Source organism: Corylus avellana, chromosome ca4 (genome assembly GCF_901000735.1).
Source record: "Corylus avellana chromosome ca4, CavTom2PMs-1.0".
Classification (NCBI taxonomy): Eukaryota; Viridiplantae; Streptophyta; class Magnoliopsida; order Fagales; family Betulaceae; genus Corylus; species Corylus avellana.
In genome coordinates this window covers 13526466-13546283 of record NC_081544.1, presented here as the reverse complement: position 1 = coordinate 13546283, position 19818 = coordinate 13526466, and the positions used below count along the sequence as shown (strand labels likewise).

At 39.8% G+C, this 19818-nt stretch overlaps 1 protein-coding gene across 1 annotated transcript in view; it reads left to right on the top strand.

The window, feature by feature from the left end:
* The window catches only part of LOC132178538 (protein ACCUMULATION AND REPLICATION OF CHLOROPLASTS 3, chloroplastic), a gene marked incomplete in the record, with an annotated part of 70772 nt that extends 51690 nt beyond the window's left edge, over nucleotides 1-19082 (top strand). Inside the window, 8 exon segments of the mRNA XM_059590977.1 lie at nucleotides 2609-2784; nucleotides 15259-15543; nucleotides 15641-15729; nucleotides 15898-16301; nucleotides 17136-17240; nucleotides 17325-17462; nucleotides 18603-18769; nucleotides 18888-19082. Of these exon segments, the coding sequence (XP_059446960.1) occupies nucleotides 2609-2784; nucleotides 15259-15543; nucleotides 15641-15729; nucleotides 15898-16301; nucleotides 17136-17240; nucleotides 17325-17462; nucleotides 18603-18769; nucleotides 18888-18960 (1437 nt within the window).
* Nucleotides 19083-19818: the final 736 nt, after the last annotated feature.

The following is a 19818-nucleotide window of genomic DNA, read 5'->3' as shown; positions in this document are numbered from 1 at the left end:
TGACAACACCAAGAGTGGAGGAGGAAGATTGGAGGTGGTATAATATCTTCGGAACGAGCTCTTTGTGGTAGGAAGGTGTGTGATGTTCATCTCAATGGGTAGCTGTGAGAGCATTATTTCGGCAGTTGAAAAGTTGAAATTGCTTATTGGAAACATCCTCATCCGTACAAAATTGTGTAGTTTTGAAAATCTAACGAAGTGTTGGTCACATCTCGTTGTTTAGTCAATTTTTCCATGGGTGACAATATTGACAGTGAGGCTATGTGATATTGTGCCTATTGATGCATCTCACATTCTATTGGGTAGACCATGATTATATGACAATGACAGGATCCACCTACTAGATCCCACACTTATTCATTCAGAAGGGGTAACAAAAACTATACCTTGCATTCTCTTAGGGAAGTAGACGTTAGTTCCTTGAAACATATAAGGATAATGGCTTCTTGACTGCAGCAATGTTTGAAGCTCAGAGTCAGTATATGAGAGTTATGTATGCACTGCAGCACTGGTTTGCAAGGTTGGGAAGGAAGTTTGGCCTTTAAGTTTGATGATTATCCTCCAGTGATTGAGCATGCTATTGATTTAGTACCAGGAGTAGTTATGCCAAATCTCTGCTTATAGAATGCTGCCTGTGGAGCAAGTAGACAGGTTGACGAGTTGATTCCCAAAGGTTTGGTGCATGAGAGTTAAAGCCCTTGTGCTGTCGCCTTGCTTGCACTTTAAAGATCAATTTGCTTGAAAGGTGGCATCTTTGGTTAGTTGATATCAGATCTACTCTAGATCTAATTTTTCCTTGCCCCATCAAATATTCAATATCAACATTATTCAAATATTTCCAGAATTCATACTTCCTTTATAGGACATATATTTGGTTATTTTCGAAATTCCGGATTAAGTCTACCTTTTGAGCACCTACGATAGCCAAGAATTACCACCACACGTGCCTCAATTAATTAACTTGATCATCATCAATAAATTTACCATAATTACCTACTACCCAAAAGACTCAATTTTCAAGTTAGTCCTACGCTAAACATGATCAAAGCCAATTAAGGCTTTTAATTGTCCATTAGGAAACTTAATTTTACAATTGAGCTATCAATTTGAGAATATCACAACCAGGCTTAATTAATCCCCAATTTTCCCCCTAATTCTCTACTTCTTCCAATTTCATTAGACTCAATCTTATTTGGATATTTATACATGTAATTCAGGCCTCTAATTGCACAAGTGTACTATCAATTTAACCAATAACGTTCGGGAAAACAAAAATCCCCAAATTTAGGGCTACTTGGAACCATAAATTCCAATTCTTTCAAATTAAATCACAGCCAACATTCATTATGAATGTTTAGGCACATAATTCTAGTCCCTCAATTTCATAAATAAATCATCAATTTCATGCAATTACCACTGTAAGGCTAGAACTAAACTCCCACTTCAATTCACATCAATTAAAAATACAATTAACTAAAATAAACATTAAAATACTGTAGATCAGATCAGTTTATCTACCCAGAACAAATCAATTTGATGAATTTAACCAATTTCGGTCAAGTTGGGTATGGGTTGCCAAATGGGTTCCCACAAAAATTGGGGTTATTCCAGCTGTGAGGAGGGGCAACGACAGTCGCTTCCTTGCCAGATAGCAGGCCAATGTCCGGCTAGGTGCAATCAGCCAAAAGAACCAGTCCGTTCGGGTTTCTCACAGCCAAATGAATTTGGCTCAACTCCTCTTCTGAACTCAATTAATAGTCCTTTTGCATTATGTGCAAGGAAATTAATAGACAAGAATTATTCCTACAAATTGGAACCTCAAAAATAGGAGTAGAACGTTAGATTTAAATTCAAGAACTAAATCAAGAAATAATAAACAAGTTCAAAACTTAAAATGTGCATGGATTAAAATTACAAATTAAATGGGCTTGAAGTTTTGGATGAGTTTGTATTGGTGAAGATTGATTTTTAATAGGCTGGAATGAATGAAAAAGAAAAGGATTTGGGAGAACTTGGCCTTACAGATGGGAGAGGTGAAATTGCCTTTGGGTTGACGAGATTGACCTTTTAGAGTTTCATAACTGAGAAATTTGGTCATGATTGATTATTCAATTCCTAACCTAAGCCCCTCAAAACATTGTTTGTGTACTTTACTGCAACATCCACTTGCTCTGCGGTATTGATACTCTGTTGAGCTGCCATTTTGTGATCTGCAGTTGGCTAACTTTCCTTACCAGATCCTCCAAATGTGTTTGGTTCACCATTGTTTCTTGGTCTTGGCCTTTTAGGAAGAAATTGGCAGCAGCAGCAATGGAGGTGAAGGATGTCCAGTCACCATTGTTGCTGTTGTTAATATTGGTGTCATCACTTGGATTGTTATTTGCTCATCCTGTTAGCAAAATTAAATAGATGAGCAATGGGGAGTTGGCACTGCAACAAATTTGTAAAGTTTAGGCTCAAAAATGTTGCTTAAAATTGGATGTTCGGCAGCCAAAAAGAAAAGGTGTTATTGGGCCCTCCCCCCGTAACCACCTTTTGTAATGATTTTGTTCCACAATCTAATGGTGCCTTTTCTTTTTCTTTTTTTTCTTTTTTTTTTTTGGGGTAGGATTTGAATGGCGTGGTTATATGCATCCTTGCAAGTTCAAACGCTGTTGATAAAAGTGATGCCTTTCTGCGTACTTTCCGTCAAACTACAGAATACGCTGGAAGCATTATATTATCTCTGATCCATGAGCCTAATCTGGAGCCCAACCTGCTATTAACTACGGTACTTATAGTCGGGTGAGATCTCTTGTTTTTAATAAGAATGCACTACTAAGGCCTTAATTCTTGGTTTTGTGGCTGTTAATTTGTTCCTTAATAGGCTGTACTGTTTCCTTGATAGCTGTCAATCACTCGAGAACTGAAATTCAGGTTGCTTCAATATTAGTTAAGGAATTTAGAACATCACGTAATCCTAGAAATTGAGAATCTGCAAGGACCATTCGTAAATGTCTATGTTTGCAAGTTAGTTGTCAGCTTGTCATTGCTGTTGTTGATTGATTGTTGCTGAACTTGTGATAACTAGTAGCTCTTAAGAGCTGAAGCTTTTGGGGAAACTTGTTGTCAACTTGATATTAGAGCATACCCGATTCAATTTATATACCTACTTTTATTTCACTTGTTTTCTCTCTTCTTTGTTGTCATCTTACTCTTTTCTTCCTATTTATCTATGTCCATCTTCTTTGATAAATTGATTGAAGGACCAAGTAATCATTTTTTCTGATAAATAAGTAATTCATTGAAAAGCACAGAGGGGCGCAACCCTAGTACACATGAAATATACAAAGAAAGGCCCCACTAAAGGCAAAAAAAGGAACATATAGATAAAAATTGAGACATGGTGGAAATCTTAGGCACACTACAAGCGTCAGGCCAATGGAACATTGTTTGAATAAGCAGCTTTTTGAGCTCTTCCATTGACCTTTCTTGATCTTCAAAACATCTTGCATTCCACTCTCACCAAATAATCCACATAAGACACAATGGTGCTATTCGCCACATCTCCTTAGCTAAGATATTACCTTGCTGACCACGCCTGCAAACTAACAAATTGCCATCCCTCCCAACCGGATCCATGTGACATCAAAAAGAGAAAATAACACACTCTATAAAGCTCATGCCACCTCAGAGTGAAGGAGAAGATAGTTGATAGACTCATCACTTTGCTTACACATACAACACCATCTCACCACAAGATAGTTGATAGACTTACCACTTTTACGCAAATAATTCAAAGTCAGAATCTTTCAAAGAGTCGCCGTCCGCACAAAGAAACTGACTTGCAATGAAACTTTGACTTTCCATGTACTCCTCCACGGGAATGACGAAGTATCTGTTCCTAAAGAAGAAAGCATGCGAAAAAAAAAGACTTTACCTCAAAGATGTTTCGTTTGAAGTAGTCTACCGCATGCAGTCCGTCACCCCATATGACTATGAAAGGCATATAACTTCCCAAAAAAAGCCTTCACCACCTCTACCTTCCAATCTTGGACAGCTCGTAAGAAAGGAACATTCCACTATATAACTCCATTGGACAGTTGCATATGATCCCTAACCCATGCCTCCTTATTACTAGCGATTCGAAATAATTTAGGAAAAGCTCCCTTCAAGGGCTGATCCCCGATCCAATTATCGTACCAAAACCTAATGTGGGAGCCATCTCCTACTTTGAAACTAATAAATCTCGAGAAAACTTCCCACCCTCTCCGAATATGTTTCCACACTCCAACTCCATAGGGACCCTCCACCACTTTGGTACACCAACCGCCATTCATGCACCCATGCTTGACCTCAATAACCAACCTCCAATACGCCTCCCTTTCTGTCGCATATCACCATAACTTTTTACCCAATAAAGTGAGATTGAAAGTGCGCAAGTTTTGGATGCCCAAACCACCACCTTGCATGGGAGAGCAAATTTGTGCCCATTTCACTAAATGGAACTTAGGCTCCTCATTTAGGCCACCCCATACGAAATCTCGTTGTAGCTTCTCCAATCTGTTCGCCACACTCACAGGAATAGGGAATAGGGGTTGGACAAAGTGCTTTTAATCAGTGTGAGCCTCCCACCCTTTGATAGATACATTTTCTTCCAACCCGCCAATTTCCTTCCCATTTTCTCAACAATATGATTCCAAATGGTGGTAGACTTGTAGGGCGCCCCTAAAGGAAGACCCAAGTATTTCATAGGTAATCTTGCCACCCTACAACCAAAGATGCTTGCCAGTCTATCAACATCCTCCACCTCACCAATGGGAACAATCTCAGACTTTGACAAGTTAATTTTTAGCCCTGAGACAGCTTCAAAGCATGGAAAAAGACAGCGCAGATTTCTGACTTGATCCTTAGTGGGCCCTATCATCAGAGATGTGTAAATGGATTTGCTGGAAATCATTGTAGGTTGTTGGCCAAAGTTCAGGCCAGAAGCTGATATCAACAAGATTCATAGCTGTCATTATTCTATATTGTGCCTGTTTTTTGAGGAGTTGAAGGCTTGAGCATGGCCATTTAATATGACTGTTTGGACTATAGACTTGTCAAGGTCTGTTGCCATATTATCCAGATGTGTCTCAGCGATGACTTCCTTGGTTATTGTTTGATCATTTTCCGCTGATGTTAGATACTGGAGTGGGGAGTAGGGGTTGGAGGTTTTTTAAATTGAAAACATGTGGCTGCAATCCGAGGGTTTTGTAGAGAAGGTCAAGATGTGGTGGGGATCCTACAAATATGAGGGGCGTCTAGTTATGTGTTGGCACAGAAATTGAAAGCACTGCAAGTTGACTTGAAAAACTGGAATGCGGAGGTCTTTGGGGATGTAGGGAAGTGGAAGAAGGCGATGATGGAGGGTCTTTGTGAGCTGGATCGGGTTGCAGGGGGGAGATCGTTAACTAAAGATGAGATTTTGAAGAAGGCAGAGTATTCTAGAGAGTTGGAGCAGAACATATATCTTGAAGAAGTAAAATAAGTTGGAGACAAAAATCAAGAGCCTTGTGGTTGACAGAGGGAGACAATAATACGAAGTTCTTTCATCATTAGCAAATTCACATAGGTGACAAAATTCAATTGCCTTTTTAGTGGTGGATGGGAACATGATTGATGAGCCATGAGTAATTAAGGACCACATTGTGAATTTCTAAAAGATATTGTACTATGAACAATATAGGTGGAGACCTAAGGTGGATGATCTATCATTTCTCACCATTGACGAGGGGGAGAGATTTTGAGGAATGTGAAGCGTGGGAGGTGGTGAGGAATTTCAATGGTGGTAAGGTGCCCAGACCTTATGGATTTTCTATGGCTTTCTTCTAGAAGTGTTGGGAGGTATTAAAGGTTGACATTATGGCATTTTTTAAGGAGTTCTGTAGACGTGGAAAATTTGAGAAGAGTCTTAATGCTAAGTTTGTCTCTCTTATTCCGAAGAAAGGTGGGGCAATGGAGCTTAAGGATTTTCAACCTATCAGTTTAGTAAGTGGGGTATACAAAATTATTTCGAATGCACTAGCGAACATGTTGAAGTCGGTTGTGGGGAAGATTATATCACATTCTCAAAATGCGTTTATCAAAGGAAGACAAATCCTGGATTCTATTTTAGTGTCAAATGAATGTTTGGATAGTCAGATTCGCTCTGGGGAACTGGGTATCCTTTGTAAACTGGATTTGGAGAAGGCCTATGATCACGTTAATTGGGAGTTTCTATTATATATGCTATAGAGAGGTGGTTTTTGGGAGAGATGGCGAGGTTGGATAGATCATTGCATCTCTACGGTTCGCTTCTCCATTCTTATTAATGGTTCACCTTCGGAGTTTTCTAGTAGCTTATGTGGATTACGACAGGGGAATCCATTGTCTCCATTATTGTTCGTGGTAGTTATGGAGGTTTTAAGTAGGATGATGTCTGCTACAGTGGAAAGCGGGCCTCTATCTGGGTTTTCGGCAGGCTTTAGAAACCATGAGGAGACGATAGTGTCACATTTGTTGTTTGCAAATGGTACGTTACTTTTTTGCAAGCCTAGCGTTTAAAAATTCCGGAATTGAAGATGTTTGTTTCTATGTTTTGAAGCGGTGTCGAGGTTGAAAATAAATTTGTTTCAAGTTTGAGATTGTTCCTGTAGACGATCTGGGGGATGTGGAGAGATTGGCTAGCATTATTGGGTGTGGGTTGGCTTCGTTGCCAATGAAGTATTTGGGTCTTCCCTTGGGTGCTCACTATAAGGCCTCTACTATTTGGGGTGGCATCATTGAGAAAATGGAGATAGAGTCAGATACAATCAGAAAATGAAGCGCGCAACCTGTCGTTTTGCCTCTGGCAAAACAACCTGTTGTTTGGGTCTACCATGTACGACGTGTTGTTTTGTTCATGGCTATATGACCCATCATTTGAGCCTTCATATCGAAATACTTCACGGCCGCATCATAACACTGTGATTTCTCTAGAAAACATCTTAGGTCTCACTGCCAAGCCTTTTCACCCTCATATGTTCGTCTATCGTCCACCCACAATGATCGGGAAGAATGGTAGTTTGTCGGCACAGGGACACCGGTATCCTACGTGTGCTGCCAACACAGACCCACTTGAAGCAAAATTTCAGATTTTCCTTAAAAGTTGCAAGCACGGGTTTGCGATGGTAACAACTGCAAGCCAAAAAGGTTCCGTTATCGTGGAAAGCGACACAAAGGCGAGAGGAAAGGAACAAAACATTATGATATGAAGTTGAATAATTGAAAGATAGGAAAGAAGAATTTGATCTTATTATTTCTTGATGATTCAATGATACATCTACACCTGTTTTCAAATAGAAGTAACACACTGATATGGAATTACAGTAAATGAGATATAGAAAGGAAATCAAATCTGGAAAAATAAAATACTGGAATAAAATCATTGGTTAATCACTTCTTTTAGTACCTGTGGTTTATTGACCTTTTTTTGGTTTTGTCCTCCTGAATTTTTATTCGTATCGTACATGGTTCCTCCGTGAAGTATAAAAAATGAGGTAGCCCCTTTGTCCATCTTCCATCCATAAAACTAACGGAAATCGTCAAACCAATCATAAATTGCCATGTGTCCATATGCCTTATTAAAAAGGAAAAAACTCAATACAAATTGAAAAATAAATAAAGAAATAAAAATAGAAAACAAAAAATACTAAAAATATTTATAAAAAAAAAAAAAAGGTGTGGAAGGGGTGAGCCACCCCCATATGGCCAGCCAAAGGTGGTTTCAGCCACCCTTGTGGCCAGTCTAGGGGTAGCCAAACCACCCTCATGGCCCTTGGCGATGGTTTCCCCGCCCTCAAAATGCCAAAAGAAAAATAAACTAGGGGTTAGCCCCTTGGGAGCGGCCAAAACCACCCACAAGGGCCATGGGCCTTGGGGCCCTTAGCCAAAACGGGGTGGCTAGCCAGCTCCATTTTCTCCCTTTGAGCCACCCCTTCCAATTTTTTTTTTTAAGAAGTTTTAATGTTTTTTATAAATTTTTTTGGTTTTTAGTTTTCAATTTTAATGAGTTTTTCAGTTCTTAATGAGGCATATGGCCACGCCCTAGTTTTTAATTGGTTTGACATGGATTTTTGTTACTTTTATGGATGGAGGGACCATCTTCGTTTCTAGCCTTAAGCAAGGTACCATCTACGATACGAATTAAAACTGAAGTGGGCAAAAATAAAGTCATTAAATCACACGAGGGTCAAAGGTATTTAATCAAATCTGAATCATATGAGTTGCATCTCTTTTACATACTTCACCATTGCCCTATTTCTGCCCTCTTGACAACTTTGGACCCACGAAAATCACTTACAAAGGCTAATCCGATGCTTAGAATGAGCAGCAAGTGGTAGAGTGACACACGGGCCTCTATTGAGAGTGGGCTTTGTCAGGCACTGTTCATCATCTTCAACCTCTGGCTCTATTTTCTGGTTTTTTCATCCTTAAACTTTGATTAGTCATATCTCATACATTTTAAGTTGAAATTAGGTGTGTAATATGTTGTTTTAATGCTTATGAAACAAAGTATCTAACCATATAGCTTTAATTTCCAGAAAACAATGTTTATTGGGTCTAAATTAAGCTGAAATGGTTCGGCCCTAACATAAACACACAATATTAGGGCTTCAAAATACTCTCTACATGCCATGAAACTGACATCATAAAAAACATACTCATGAGACAAACTTGACCTGATATATGTCGTAATATAGCCTCCAATATTAAATTCGAATTTAGAAAAAATAAAATAAAAAAGGCATATTTTTTCTTTCATGGTCACAAACCCAATCCAACACATTAGATATTATAAAATCACATTCATAAGGGTGAAAACAAGCACATAAAGCTCTAATACCAATGTTAAAAGAAAGTTATTCGATATATCTTCCTCCAAGTGGATCTGACACAGGTCGGATCTCTTGTTTGTCTTACAACCTATGCCCAATTCACAATTACAAGAACCAATAGCTCTTCCTCCTCACTTAGGAGGCTATCAAAGTCTCCCTTTTAATTAGCGTTAATTAGCGCACTTCAAATTCTAGGGGCCATGATGGTTACCCTAGAGATGATGAACGTAGAGGGAGGAGCTGTATTTTTTGTTATTATCATTGTGTTCCTTTCTAAACTCCACGCTCACTCTTAAAAACAGTAGAATCTCTCTACTAGAATCCAAAGCGGGGAGAAATTCTAGGAGAGAGAAACTAGGCATTTCAAGCATAAGCGGGGAGGCCCTCTTAGAGAAATCAAATAACCACCCCACCGACTACTTGATAACCTTTAAAATATTATCCTAATTTGAATTGTGGCTCCATTAACCCATGTGGATGCTCCATGGATCAATTTAATTTCCAGCGGAAGCAAATAGAGAAAGAGGAGGCTTGAACACATACATTGCCTCTTTCACACCTCTTTATATATATTGTAAAATTGAAGACAATGACCAAAATACCCTTGTAAGTGATCGCCGTCAGCAACAGATTCTTCTAACCCTATCAAACTCTTCTTAGAACATCCAAAATATATTTTGATTCATCCAACTTTCATGATCACACATTGGAATTACTGTTTAGGATAGGAGCTTGTAGTGTAAACTCCTGTTTATTACCAGAGCAATATTTGTTGGTGTAAAAAGTCTTTTGTTCCATGTATCGGTTCCTTCCTTTTGAGTTTCAATTATGTTCAACAGAATATGTCCTATGCTCCAATATGTTTTTTTTGTCTGGGATAGTGTGCATCAACTTGGTAGAACTTTTATAGATTATATACCTTAAGTGTATTCTTTCTCTCTTTGACTTCTTGTTAAAGCTTGAGATTAATATGAATGAAATTTCGCTGCAAGGATATATGTTAATGATGAGAGATTTGGTATATTATCTAAGATGTTTGGGTGCATAATGGTTGGTGTTGTAGGGTTTAGGGTTTGCATAAAAAGAAAAGAGAAGAGAAGAAAAGGCCATATGTTTCTCACTTAGCCTTTTTCCTCTCATACTTCATATATATATATATTGTAACATTGAATACAATCAAAATTTTCATATATATTCTTGCGACATACGATAGTTTTTCTCGCTCTCTCTCTCCTCTAGTGGTGGTGCATGTAGGCGCGTCCAGCTAGAGATCGTTCTAGTTCGTGAGATGCGATTATTTAGGTTGAAGATGGAATGTCGTTTTACAGTGGAAACTAAATCCTTCTCGTTCTCGGCGAAACCAGGTAAGTTAGAGATTCCTTTGGAAGAGAGGCGAAAAGGTTTTGGCGGATCTATTTCGCTAGGGATTCGGTGCTTGGATTGGTTGGCGGACACGGTGGAGGAGGTGTGGATGTCTCAGGCGGAGGATTTTGTTAAATCTTTCTGGGAGGAGGTTCTGATGGTCCGTAAGGGTAGCAACAAGGCTGGGCGGTTCTTAGAGGCGGCTGTTTTTGATGAGGGGGTAAAAAGGGATTATTTGGCTACCTGAGGGCCGTGGAGGATGGTGCTGGCGTCGTTTCATGGGCGAACTACAGCACTTGCTAGGGCTCATTGTTGTAAAGGACCGACCGATGGCCTCTGGAGGTATTTCCGGCGATTGTGGAATTTTGTCTACTCAGACCTATGCTGCAATGCTATCCGAGAATCCTGGTGGAGTGAATCCGGAAATAGCAAATCATTTAGATTTGATTCCAATGGCAGTTTTTTTTGAGTTGGTTAAGGGTGGTGAGAAGACGAGATCACTAGTAAACTTTGAGTTTGAGAATGGTGCGTCGCCTAAGAAGGAAAAGGCTGGTTCGTTGCTAGATAGGAAACCTTCTCACGGAGGCGGCGCTTTAGTGAGGAAGACGATGAGGGTATTGCAATCATTGAAGAGGGTTCTTGAAAAGATTAGGGTTGATGTGGATCGGGTCATTTTTATTGAGCTGGGCCTAAAGCCCAAATCATTTCATGGATTAACGATGAGGGCTGGGCTTAAGTGGAAAAAGGTTAGGCCTCATCATTTGGGGCTGGAGCTAGAGTTTCTGCCGGTGCTGAGTTGGAATCAGGTTCTGAACCAGGTCTTAGGGATGAACCAACGGAGATGGCATCTACGGTGGTTCAGGGTGATCTCCTCAGAAGCGTGGAGTCTATCGCTGAGGCACCGGAGCTAGCTCCTCTGATTTCTATTGTCTCCGATGGCTTCTCCAATGTAGCTAGAGAAGGTTTTGCCCTTGCGATGATGTGTCCGGCGAGTCTTCTTACCATGGTGAGTGTGAACCCAGGGCAGATAATCAGATGCCATCTCTGATACCATGTTGTAGGGTTTAGGGTTTGCATGAAAAGAAAAGAGAAGAGAAAAAGAGGACATATGTTTCTCACGTAGCCTTTCTCCTCTCATACTTCATATATATATATATATATATATATATATATATATATAACATTGATTGGGAAGTTCATTACCCAGGTGTGCGACAAAAAAGGATGCTTCGTGTTTGTTCGGATCATGCTCCTATTGTTCTTGATTGTAACTATTTTTTGGGCGGCAAGAGACCATTCAAGTTTGAAAATATGTGGCTTAAAGCGGAGGGGTTTGTGGACAAAGTTAGAAGCTGGTGGGGTTCTTATCATTTCCTTGGTACTCCAAGTTTTATTTTGGCAAAAAAGATGCGAGCTCTCAAGGAGGATATTAAGAGATGGAATAATCAGGTTTTTGGCAATGTGGAAGGGCACATCAAGGCTCGGATGGAGGATTTAAAGATTCTTGATAGGGTGGAGGAAGAGAGAGGTTTATCCTCTGAAGATATTGAGAGGAAGGAGTCACTAATAAGAGAATTGGAGACCTTACTGTTACAAGAAGAAATTAGTTGGAGGCAAAAATCTAGGGTCCGGTGGTTGAAAGAGGGAGATAAATGTACGAAATTTTTTCATCAGATGGCCAATGCAAATCGAAGACATAATACTATAGAGACGTTGATTGTGGATGGCTCAACCACTTCAGATCAAGAGGTTATTAGTGACCATGTTACCCATTTCTACGAGGCCCTCTTCAAAGAGTCTCACTTGGAGACCGAGGCTAGATGACCTTGATTTTGACATGTTGGATGTTGGGGAGGCCACTAGGTTGGAGGCCCCGTTTGAGGAAAGGGAGGTATGGGAGGTGGTGAAAGGGATGGATAGGGACAAGGCTCCAGGTCCGGACGGCTTCTCTATGGCTTTCTTCCAGGATTGTTGGGATGTGATCAAGGGGAACATTATGGCGGTCTTTGCGGAGTTTCCTGATCGAGGTAAATTTGAAAAGAGTCTAAATGCCACTTTCATCTCTCTTATTCCGAAGTCTCATGGAGCTAATGTTATTAAGGATTTTCGTCCGATTAGCCTTGTGGGAGGGACATACAAGATTATTGCCAAGGTCTTGGCTAATAGAATGAAGAGAGTAATGAACAGGGTTATCTCTAAACCCCAGAATGCTTTTGTTAAAGGCAGGCAAATACTGGACTCAGTTCTCATCGCCAATGAGTGTCTGGATAGTCGTATCAGATTAGGGGAACCCGGCTTATTGTGCAAATTGGACATGGAAAGGCCTATGATCATATGAATTGGAAGTTCCTCTTTTATCTTCTAAGAAGGTGCGGTTTTGGAGATAAATGGTGCTCCTGGATCGAGCATTGCATTTCGTCTGTGAGATTCTCGGTCTTGATTAATGGATCTCCTTCCGGATTCTTTGATAGTTCACGTGGAGTGAGGCAAGGCGACCCTCTTTCTCCATTCCTATTTGTTTTGGTCATGGAGGCCTTCAGCAGGTTGATTGATGCCTCGATAGATAGGGGTCTCATTTCTGGGTTTTCTGTAGGGGCTAGAGAAGCGGATCAGGTAATCGTCTCTCATCTTCTCTTTGCTGATGATACTCTGGTTTTTTTGTGGGGCAGACCCTACTCAAGTAAGAAATATTGGTGCCTTACTTGTATGCTTTGAAGCTATCTCTGGGTTAAAGGTGAACTTGGCCAAATCCGTTCTGGTCCCTGTAGGCACTACGGAAAATGCGGACATGTTGGCTGGTATTTTGGGATGTGGTACAGCTACTACGCCGTTAAAGTATTTGGGTCTCCCTCTGGGGGCCTCGTTCAAGGTCAAGACCATTTGGGAGGATGTGTTGGAGAAATATGTCAGAAGGTTGGCCTCTTGGAAACGATTGTATTTATCTAAGGGGGGGAGGATCACTCTCATTAAGAGCACCTTATCCAATCTCCCCACCTACTTTCTGCCTTTGTTTCCTATTCCGGCATCAGTGGTGAAGCGCATTGAGAAGATTCAACGTGATTTCTTATGGGGTGGGATTGATGAAGAGTTTAAGTTTCATCTGGTCAGTTGGGATAAGGTTTGTTCTCCGATCACTGAGGGAGGTTTAGGCATTCGGAATTTGCGTTTGATGAATCAAGCTTTATTGGGAAAATGGTTGTGGAGATTTGCTCATGAGAAAGAGGCTTGGTGGAGAAAGATCCTAGTGGCAAAGTATGGTGTGGCTTGGGGTGGTTGGTGCTCCAGGGTTCCCAGAGGATCGCATGGGGTAGGGTTATGGAAGCACATTTGTAGGGGGTGGAGGTCGTTCCAAGGCCACATTAGATTTGTCCCAGGTCTTGGGTCCAATATCAATTTTTGGGAGGATATCTGGTGCGGTGACATGCCTTTCAAGGAGGTTTTTCCGGGACTTTTCAGTATTGCCGCTAATAAGGATGCGTCTATTGCAGACAATAGGGAATGCTCAAATGGCTCTGTTCAGTGGAATATTTCCTTCACTCGCAGGGTACATGATTGGGAAGTGGAGGTTTTGGCCTCTTTTTATTCGCTATTGTATTCGCACCCATTTGGTGGGGAAGGGGAGGATAGAATAAGTTGGATTTCTTCTCGGAAAGGTAATTTCGAAGTAAGATCTTATTATAGGATCCTTGCACCTAAAGATCCCACTCCTTTCCCTTGGAAAAGCATTTGGCGCACCAAGGCTCCCTCGAAAGTGGCTTTTTTTGCTTGGACGACTGCGCTTGGAAAGATTCTTACTTTGGACAATGTTCGGAAGAGAGGTATTGTGGCGATAAATCGTTGTTGCATGTGTGAATCAGATGGGGAGTCTGTTGATCACCTCTTTCTACACTGTGGGGTGGCGCGTACCTTATGGAACGCCATTTTCATTCGGTTTGGTTTGTGTTGGGTTATGCCGGGTAACGTTAAGGAGATGTTCGATTCTTGGTGGACGGGTGGTAAAACTAGCAGCGCCGTCGTGTGGAAGATGGTACCTCTTTGCCTCATGTGGTGCATTTGGAACGAGAGAAATGCAAGAAGTTTTGAAGACTTGGCTAGGAATTTAGAGGACCTTATGCATTTTTTCTTGTACACTCTCTTTACTTGGACTACTGGTTGGCTTGCGCCTATAGTAATCAGCTTCCAAGATTTTCTTTTTATGTTCTCTTCTTCTTTCTCTTCTTCTTAGTCGCTCTCTTGTATACTCCCGGTGTACTAGGGTTGCGCCCCTCTGCGCCTTTGATATATATATCTTTATTTATCAAAAAAAATATATAACATTGAAAACAAAGGCCAAAATACCCATATTACATATTAACCCAAAGACACTCTTCTAACAGTTGACTTGCCCCTCTAATATCTTTCAGTTGCCTCAAGGAGGGACTTATCTCATGATGTTCATCTCAAATAACTTTCTAGTTTACTGTATTTTCTTGTTTAAATGTGGTCAAAGTGGTTCATCTAAAGAAGAGCATCAAATGGATATTCTCTGGAAGTGCCAACGATAAAGGCTTATGTAGAATGGTGTCTTGGTGATAGTATAATAAAGGCTCTTTTGCAAGTTGTTTTGGAGATTTTCTTTGGAATCCAATACATTGCAGCCAGTGGCTTTTAATGTGAGTATGGGCTTGAGAGTGCGGATATCCGGCAACTAGACTCACTTACAAGTGGTCTTGGATATTACTTCCAGCTTACTCCATTTCCCTCCTAGGCTGTAAAATATTGTGAATGTATGAAGTTTCATTCTATTTGTAGATAGGAGGGATGATGTTTTCTTTTAATAAAAAAATAGTTTCCTCATGAAACACAGGCTATGCTGCAATTTTCATACTGCCTTTAGTTGTGATCTTTTGCATGCTTGGTGTTTCTTTCAACATGTGCCTCATATGGTATATGCTATTCAATCAAGGCTATGCCTCGAATTTTTCCCTGCTAATTAACTTTTCCTTTCAAAATTCTGAGATATGATTCATGTGATTACCAGCGATACCAGGCAACAGTCCTCTCAGAAAAGCAGTATACTGTCTACACTGGCCCGTCATATCCCTTTTGTTTTTGATCTGCTGAGGAGACACCATCCGCATTTGAATGGCACTGAGGGAAACCATTTACAGGAAAATGCATTTCTTTATGAAGAGAGAGATTCAGGAGACTCTCATGACGGAGGAAATGGCATTGATGTAAACAATATAGCTGAAGATAATGATCAGCTACCTGAAAATTTCCAAACAGTGGGGAGCAGCAATGACAATGAGTTCTATGCTTCAAGGTTTGATTGATTTTCCCCCCTTCGCTTTATTTCACTTGTGATATAAAGATGTAAACCTCATGTCCTTATTTATTTTTATTTTTTTTTGCTTTTGTAGGAATTATGATAGTGAATCTGACGAAAGTGAGGTTGGATTATCAGAAACAAGTGCCAAGTCTTCCAGATTTTACAATGCAATTAGTGAAGGTAGCACACTTGAGGTTTTTTTATCAATTCGATGTGAATCAATAATTTACAGTTTGAAAGAGTTGTGCTGGCCTAGGGTTTTTTTTTTTTTGTTAATAAAAACGAACACCTGATCTAGATAATTCAAATTTTTTTTTTTTTCTCGCGATTTTAAATTGCATTGTCTAGGAACTCCTGCTTTCCAAAGGGAGCCACTCATGAGTTGGAACTTGAGGCCTGCGTATGAGATTGCGAAGGAGTGGGCCAAAGAAAGAGCTGCTGACACTGGAACTACTTCATTGATTCATAACCTCAGCATCCTCCGCCTTCCTGTTGGTGTACGACCTTCAGTGGAGTTAAAAGACAATGCCAATATCTCACTTACAACACAAAACCTTGATCCAGAAACTGAGGGTGATGCAAAAGCTGAACCAGTTGTTAATTCAAGCGTTTCTTCATGGAGTGGTTTGACTGATGCAGGCTTTGAAGCAGTGAAGGACTTTTGTAATAACACATTTACTTCATTTAAAGGAGAATATGTTGATATTACAAAGAAGCAGGGAGATCTCTCTGTTCGTGCAGCATCTATGTTGGTAATCTGCTGCTCATGAAAATAGATCTACATGCTTCGTTCAAGTTGTGAGGCATACTATAATTTTCTGGAAAGTTATCTGTTCTCTGCAGAGCATTGTGTGTTTTTGTTTTATTTTGGTTGAACCTGGGAATTTATCATCCTTCTATATTAGTATTTGTTAATTACCAGTCCACAAAGTTAGATGATACATCTGAAAATAACAAATAATAGATTCAGACCTAAAATACTAATGTAAAAATTAATAGAAAAAAAGGGGAAAATAAGTGTATGTTTGTACTTGAACTTTTCTCAGCGAAGAAAATACTTAGAATACAAAAGCAAGTGCAAAATCTTATTTATTATTTTTCAGTAAATATACAGTTGTAGTTTAGTTTTGAATTGGGAATATGAATAATGTGGAATAGGATTTAACAGAAGTAATATGTTTCTCGTGTATGCAAAGTGAAATGGTTCCATGGCTGTCTACCACATCCAGTAATTTAATGGTATGCTGCATTATTCATTTTAGTTTGCTGCTGTGAATCCTCCTATCCTTCTAATGCCAATGACTCCTGAAGAGGGAACTTTGGGACTTGTTCTTTATTATAATCATGTGCTGTACCAACCTAAGTCCCATTTATATGATCTGTATATTATTGTGACAGCATAAGAAACTGAAAATTTCAATGATCTCTTGCTGTACTTTCTGGAAATGATAAAAAATCTTTCCTATATATCTTTAAGGTGATGTAAGTGTAGTATGAGTCTCCTTCAATCTTGAAGTTGACCTGTTCCTATGCTCTCCAAAACAACATAATTATTTTTCAGTTCTGATTGTATGCTTTTCATACAGGAAGCTGAAAGAGATTCACCAAAAAAGTGGAGTCCTATTGTAGAGATGCCATATAGAGGAGGGTTTTACAGGGGGCGATGTCAAGGAGGTCTTCCTGAAGGAAAGGTACTGTTAAGCTCGATATCTGGATTATGTTTGTTGCACTGTACAAAGGGAATGGAATCTCAGTTTATGAGTGAAATTACACAGGGACGTCTGGTTCTTGGAGATGCAAGCATATATGATGGTATATGGCACTATGGTAAGAGATCAGGTCTAGGTACCTTCTACTTCAGTAATGGGGATGTATTCCAGGGCTCATGGAGGGAAGATGTTATGCATGGGAAGGTTTGTCTTTTTCTTTTCCATATAAAGTTGATTTCTGACTTGAGAGACCAGCTTCTGGGCGATAGGATAAGTTCTACTCCACTACTGCATATCATATTTCCATTAAATCAGTTTTTTGGTCATATCTGGTTTCAGTTAATTAGGTGGTTTTGATTACTTCTTGGACTCACATGATCTGGACATGTTGGATTTGAATTCATATATATGGTATGCAGCTCATTCTGTAAAGTTTCAGCATGCTTAGAAGAACAACAAGAATGGAATCACGCTTAGTAGGATTAAACCTACCACAATTGGTTTTGGAGACCCACAATTTACCAAACCAAACAAAGAGGGCTTCATAAATATTTTGTAACCCTATTACAAACATGTCACGGGTTCAAATCCTTTCATCCCTGCCTGTATTACGTATGATCACTAATGAGAAATTAATTGAAAATGATTATGAGACAATGAAATGAAAAATTAATCTTGGTGAGAATTCAGCAAGATTGGTTGACAAGAATTCATATGCACGTAGCATTCTTTTGAACTTATCGAAGTGGCCCTCACTGGAATAGAACTTTGACATTTTCCTCAAACTTTTCTATCACAGTTGCAAATACATGCTAAATGGAGCTGAAGCACATAAATCATTAGGATTTTTGTAGTACCTTTTGTGGTCGATATTAGGTGAAGTGGAACCCCTTGTGAACATTTCGACCTAAAGAATACAAATATATCCCATTTTTCGTCCAGATGTCTGCCTTGGCTGCTTACACCCCTGTTGCTTTGGTGTTAATTATGTTTGTCCATGAAATTTTTCTTTTACCCCCTTTCAACATTCATTGCATGTTGACATGCATAACCAGCAGACATGCTCTATCCTTATTATACTTCTATTTCCCAGAAGGATATATCTTTTGGTCTCTTCATGAGGTCCACAAGACATACATATTCCAAACTAGTGCATTTCTTGCTTCTATAGTTGGTGGAAATAAACATCATGAACTATGCATCCTCTTCATTGCTGGTGATGAAAAATGGAGACCACTGTTTTCCTATCTTTACAAGTGGTCGCCAGCATAAGTTGGGTCTGTACCTTGAAGAATTAATTCTTTATGGTTTATCATAAGAATGTATATATCTGCGCTTATGTAGGGTTGGTTTTATTTTCACACGGGGGATCGATGGTTTGCAAATTTTTGGAAGGGAAAGGCCAATGGTGAAGGGCGTTTCTATTCGAAGTCTGGTGATGTCTTTTTTGGACATTTCCAAGATGGATGGCGACATGGCCAATTCCTTTGTATCGATATCAATGGGACAAGGTCTGTGTTTGCAACAACTTTCGTGCTCACTTTTGCTTTTTCAGTAGTCTTGTGTTGCTCTACGGACAAGGAATTCCTGTTAAATTATCCATTATCTAATCAATCTGCGTATTCACAGGTCTCTTGAGATTTGGGATCAAGGTATTCTTGTAAGCTGTAAGCAATTGGACTCTGATACTGATGCTGGATAAGTACTGTGTACTCTTAATGTCATTGAATTACATCCATTTATACATGTATGTTATCTCTTTGGTTTTCATTATTTTGGCTCATACGTATTTTAGGTAAGAGAAAAAAGAAGTTTTGCAAGCAATATTTTCCCACACTTGAGGACTTTGCCAATTTTGTTGTATACCTCATCTCCTAGCATTTAAAATGCATTTTCAAATGAATCTGTAGCTCTTGAAGCGGATCTACATGATCCTTTTTTAATGTAAATCTACCCGGTTGATCTTGGCGAATCCTGACCAAGTCCCAGTAGTGGCCCAACCGTGTCTTGGCAAGTCTCAACGAAGTCTTAGCATGTCCTAACTGAATTCTGTTTGGGTCTTTAACCAGGTCCCGGCCGGGTCACAACAGTGTCCAGACCGGGTCCCAAATGGGTCTCGGTTGGGACTCTACGAGTCCCAACGGTGGCCAAGCCGGGTCCTGGTAGTGTCCCGGCCGAGTCCCAACTGGGTTCCAACGAAGTCCCAACCGAGCTCCTCTCGGTTCCCAATAGGGTCTCGATGGGTCCCTATAAGTTCCCGACAATGCCCCAGTCGAGTCCCCAATCGTATTCCGACAGGGTCTAGGTGACGTCCTGATTGGATCCATTTATTTGAGAATGAGAATCTTAAACTTGAAAAATGGTTTAATGTTTTTAAAAATATACACTATTTTACGGAAATTAAAGAAAAACTTTCAGTCAAACTAAAAGAATTTTGGTTAACTATTATTTTTCATCACACCAAACAATGGAAAGTTAGGAAAATACTTTGCATAAATCATTTTGACACCAAAGCAAAAGGAGCTTTGGAGTATTTTGTCATGCGTTTAGCATGGATTCT